Below are 5099 nucleotides of genomic sequence, written 5' to 3' on the forward strand. Positions count from 1 at the left end.
AAAAAAAAAAAAAAGATAAAAACGTGAAGAGATATTTTACCAAAGAGTATACACCGATGTCAGAGGAACACAAAAAGATGCTCAGCATCATAACATCATCAGTTATCGGGGAAATGCAAATAACACCACAATGAGACAGCACTGTGTCGCTGGGTACTTATGACAATGTCTGTAAATAAAGAGTGACCACACCAAACGCTGGCAATGACGCTGAGGAAGTGGACGTCTCACGCGCTGTTGCAGGAAAGAGAAAATGGTGCAACCATTTCGGAAAACTTTTTAACGTGTTTAAAAAGTGAAACACCTTGCTACCACGTGACTCAGGCATTTACCAAGATATTTACCAAGAGAAACGAAGGCAGCACAAAGGTGCACAGCATCTTCATGCATAACAGCCAAATCTTCTGGGAGAAAAAAAACCCAAAATGCACCAAAAGGTAATTGGTAAAGGTAAATTGTCAAAATAATCATGCTGAGTAGAAGAAGCCAGATAAAAGTAGCGTACATATTACATGATTCCTTTTTTTACAAAACCAGAAAATGCAAACTAATCTGTAGTGACAGGTGGGGGCTGGGCGGGGCTGCAAAAGGCACCAGGACACTTTGCTATCTGGATGGCGGCGATGATATCACAGGTGTAAACCTTTGTCGAAACTTATCACATCGTATACTTTAAATGCGTGTGGTTTAATATGTGCTAATTATACCACAATAAAGACATTTCAAAACTATGGCACCACAAAGTCTCTTATGTTTGGTATTTCTTGGTCTACATGTTTTCGTCCTTTTACTGTCAACCTTTTAGTGTTTTTATATCTCAGGTGTGTACTTTGTAAATAGTCTAAAGCTAGATATTGCAGTGTACGATGTGCACTTGAGAAATACTTTTTGACTGCTCAGTAAATAAATCCAGTCTGATAATCTCGATCTTTGATTTAGTCTTGAGATTTCCGTTCATGCACATTCTTTATGACATTCTGGAGTTCATCTCTAGTATCTTATTTTATTCTTTACATTTCTTCCATGTCCTTCCCTCCCTCCCTCCTTTCTTTCCCTTTTTCCTCCCTGCTTTTTTTTTTTCTTTCTCCCCTTTCTGTCTGCATTTACACCGATCGAAATTTTTTTGCCCCTCGTTCCAACTCTCCCCCCACCCCCTGCCTCACTACCGTTTCGGGATATGCGCTCTATTTTATCGGTTATCCTAGAAATTTTAACTTACAGATTTTAACTTAAAGTCTAAAATGACACAATAACTTTACTCTCTTTCCCTGTGTAACGACTTCACTTCTATTATCCTAAGTGGACACAAGTACTGAAGCATGTTGAAGCGGGTTTTCAGACACAGGGGGAGCACGGAAGCCAGCTCTCAACCTGCAGAGGCGGGGCAGATATGGGGTGAGGAATTCCCAAGGTGGGGGCCTGTCCCCTCCCCACCTTCTCCTGGAGCCAAAGCCGCAACAGGCCAGGCTCCCCCTGCTGGGTGAGCTTCCTTGTCCTTCCTGGCTCATCCAGAAAGTCTTCCATCACTCAGTCTGGATTTAGGCAGGGCGCTCCTGTCTGACCTCCACTCTGTTTAGGCACCAGCTTTGTCTCCTGACCCTGTCGTATGTGCTTTTGGCTTATTTCCTACACATTTTTTCATTAGCCAGAAATATCAGTAAGTTTTCTAAATAGTGGAGTGACTATGAATGCAGTTTGGGGATTTAGAGCATCTGGGGTTCAAACCTAGACTCTACTACTTATTTCCTGTGGCTTTGGGCAAATTATTGAAAATCTGCATACCTCGATTTCCTTGCATGTAAAGGCGGGGTGGGGGAAGAGGGCAGCAATTATACCTGTCTTGTGGGTTACTGTGGACATTCAATAAATTTATACAGTTAGAGGGCTCTGGACAGCACCTGGCATGCTGTAAGAACTCACGCAGGAGCTGTTATTATTGCTACTGTTTTTGTGCTTACAGAAAATGTTCTGAAGTTATATTGCATTCTATTCTACAAATGCCTTACGATATCAATTTTCATAATAAACAATTTTCCACTTTCAAGTGGTATGATGTAGTTTATTCAAATCTAAATGTAAAGAAACGGTTTCCTCATTGACAAAATAACAAGTATTTGATATCTACTGATGCTCTGTTTTTCTTCCTTTTAGAAAATATTATCTCTTGAGGTTAGATTTTCAAAGTCTGTTCTTCAATTATAAATTGTTGCTACATGCTGTTGGAATCGCAGACACTCCCATGCAGAGAAGATTCTACCACTTAGAGGGAGCGTGATAACATTTTTTTTTTCAAGATACAATGCTGCCAAGGCTGGTTCCTTTCATCCAGAGCCAGAACACGTCGGCACATGTGTCAGGCCCTGGAAATAGCATGCATACCGCACGGGCTGGCACTGCTCCACTTAATGACATTATAAATAAGGGAGAACAGACAAATTCTCCCTTCCAGCCATCCACCCAAATAACGCGGATCACAGTACTTAAATACCTGGTGAGTGAGGCTTGGTGGACGAAACCGCCGATCTCTTCGGAGATGAAACAGCAGGCTTATTCACATCTTGATCTTTTTGTGCTTCTTTCTTTGTTCCTATAGTAGTTCAAAGAGAGAAAGAGAAAGCAAGCAAGCTAGTTAGAGTGGAAAGGAAAGTTTAACCAAAAGCAAACTGACGTGTTTGTGGACAGGGAGGTTTAACAAAAAGCAAACTGAATAAACTAATATTTGGATGATTTGTTGTCATGGTCACTCTTCCCGCCCCCCTGCCCCCCGGCCGTGTTTCAGGAACGGCACACTGGTGTATAGCAAAGGGGGTTCAGTTGTGATGGTCAGGAGCACACTGCTGTCTCTCTGATTAGATGAAAAACACCCCGTCTCTGGAGGTCGCTGCGCCCCAAGGACCCTGGCGAACTACCTGTGGATTAAAATTGTCCTGTCCTCGGCCACCAGCTCGGCCCGCCTGCCTCTTTCTGCAGAAACTAATTTTCAGAAGATTGAGAAGGAAGCCGTCGCCGAACTTAACTAGGAATGGCTGCTGCATCACCTTCATCACCGAGGGCCGGGCCACAGGGGACAGACACGGTCGCCTCTAATTAACTTCCATGCAGCTGGTCCACAGAGGTGACATGCCGAGCCTGTTACACGGAACCAGAGCTGGCCGTGGCAGGTGGGTGACAGCTACGAACAGCTCGAGGATGCTCCTCGAATTCTGTTCTGGGCGCGTGGGACACAGTGGCATTTCTCCCCTTCACATCGGTTTCGTCAACAGGTCGAAGAACAAGGGATGGGCAACTGGAGAAATCACAGAGACCCGGATGGGCCGGGGCCCGCGTCCAGTTCAGCGGTCTTTTCCGTCATTTCAAAGACACGTGTTGGTGACAGTTCCTTAGATGGAGAACATGGAACTCTCGCCCCAAACCGTGCAGGCTCCCTCCTCTTCCAGAGGTAGGCGCTGCCAGCAATTTGGCATTTACTCTTCCAGACTTCCCCCTAGGTATTTATAAGTATGTCTACACATGATTAAATGAATTCCATACTGCAATTTCTTTTTACCTACCGCGTTTTTTTTTAAAAAGTCTTTTTTCACGTCAGGGTATTTACAGATCTTTTCCAAATGCTGCATCATGTTGATGATGTGCCCTAATTCGCTTACTCATCTCTTATTGATAAACATTTAGATCGCTGTCAAGTTTTAGCTATTAAAATGGCCGATTGTGCTCCAATAAGCATTCTTCCACTTGTTTCTTGCAAGCATGTACCAGTATCTTTACAGGGCAAATGCACAGAAGTGTTTTTGCTGAATTCGGAGCCAGATTCGTATTTCCGGACACAGTCCGATTGTCCTGCAAGAGGAGCCGCGGACCTGCACGCCCGGCCCAGGGCGCGCGACAGCGACCCTTTCCACACGCCCCACGCCCTACTGACATTGCGGTCGCGATCATTTTAATTTCCACCAGACACTTCGGGTCTTCTATCGGTCATGCGCGTGTCTGTGTTTGAAGATTGCTTAATTAAACCTTTTGCCCATTTTTCTCATTAACGCCTAAGAACTTTTCACTTAGTCTTCATATGAATCCTTGGTCCGCTATATAAATCACATTTTTCAGTCTTCCACTTTCTAAAACCCATTGTAGTATCTCGCATCGTACTGTAGTTTTATGCAGGTTTCACATGTTTAAATATGTTAGTTTTTCATTTACAGGCGACTTGCACGTGTATGCCTGCATGCACATGGGTCCACATGCCTGGTGGAGGGGTGGAGGGGTGGCTGCCAGCGCTTGGGAGGAAGACGTGGCCATGTGGACTCTGCCTCCTCTCTTTTGTCTTTCTGCGTTGGCCTGACTGGGCCACCACTTCCCGCAGGCCGTCACGCCTGCCTCGCTCCGTCCGTCCCTGCCCGCCTGCCTCTGACTCCCATCACGGACCTGTCCCCTCGCCTCTGTCTTATTGCCTTCGGATAAACTGTCTTAGGCTCGTTGGTTTAATCCTCTGAGGCCTGAACTCTCTTCTCCACCCTCGTAAGCCTGCCTCCTCCTCTCAGCAAGCCCCGAGGCATTTGGCCAACGTGCTCCACGTCTTCCGTGTCTCAGGAAAGGCACCGGCATTCACTCGCTGCGCTCAGGCCAGAAAAGCCAGCGGCTTTTTAAATGCCAAATTGCTTGGTTTGTTTCTTTGCCCCCTGCCCACACTCAGCCCATCAGCAAAGCTTGTTGGCTCTCCTCCAAGAAGACCCCCCAGGTCTGCCCATCGCCCTCTGCTCTGCTGCATCCACGATGCCCATGTCACCAACACCCCTGCCTCTGCCACAGCCTCCCACCTGGTCTGCTGCTCCCCCGCGGCCCCGCTCCTCCCCGTCCCCCAGCTCATCGTCCCACAGCAGCAGCTGAATGACTTAGGATCTAAGTTAGAGCAAATTCTTCCCAATCTAAGACCCTGCAGTCACCCCCGCAGGACGCTCGGAGTGAAATGTCACCCCCTCAGCACATGCAAGGCCCTCCAGGCCAGCACTCTTCAACAGAAGTATATATAATAGGAGCCGCTTATGTCATTTTAAATTTCTGAGTCGCAACATTTACAAAGTAAAAAGTACAGTGATACTAATTAT

General features: G+C 46.1%; 1 protein-coding gene across 1 annotated transcript in view; it reads right to left on the reverse strand.

Moving 5' to 3' along the window:
• MTUS2 (microtubule associated scaffold protein 2) overlaps positions 1-5099 on the reverse strand; it is a gene marked incomplete at its 5' end in the record, with an annotated part of 313112 nt that overhangs the window by 135397 nt on the left and 172616 nt on the right. Inside the window, one exon of the mRNA XM_023530707.1 lies at positions 2489-2587. Within this exon, the coding sequence (XP_023386475.1) occupies positions 2489-2587 (99 nt within the window). The remainder of the gene's footprint in view (positions 1-2488; positions 2588-5099) is intronic.

This window comes from Pteropus vampyrus, unplaced genomic scaffold (assembly GCF_000151845.1).
Source record: "Pteropus vampyrus isolate Shadow unplaced genomic scaffold, Pvam_2.0 Scaffold52, whole genome shotgun sequence".
NCBI lineage: Eukaryota > Metazoa > Chordata > Mammalia > Chiroptera > Pteropodidae > Pteropus > Pteropus vampyrus.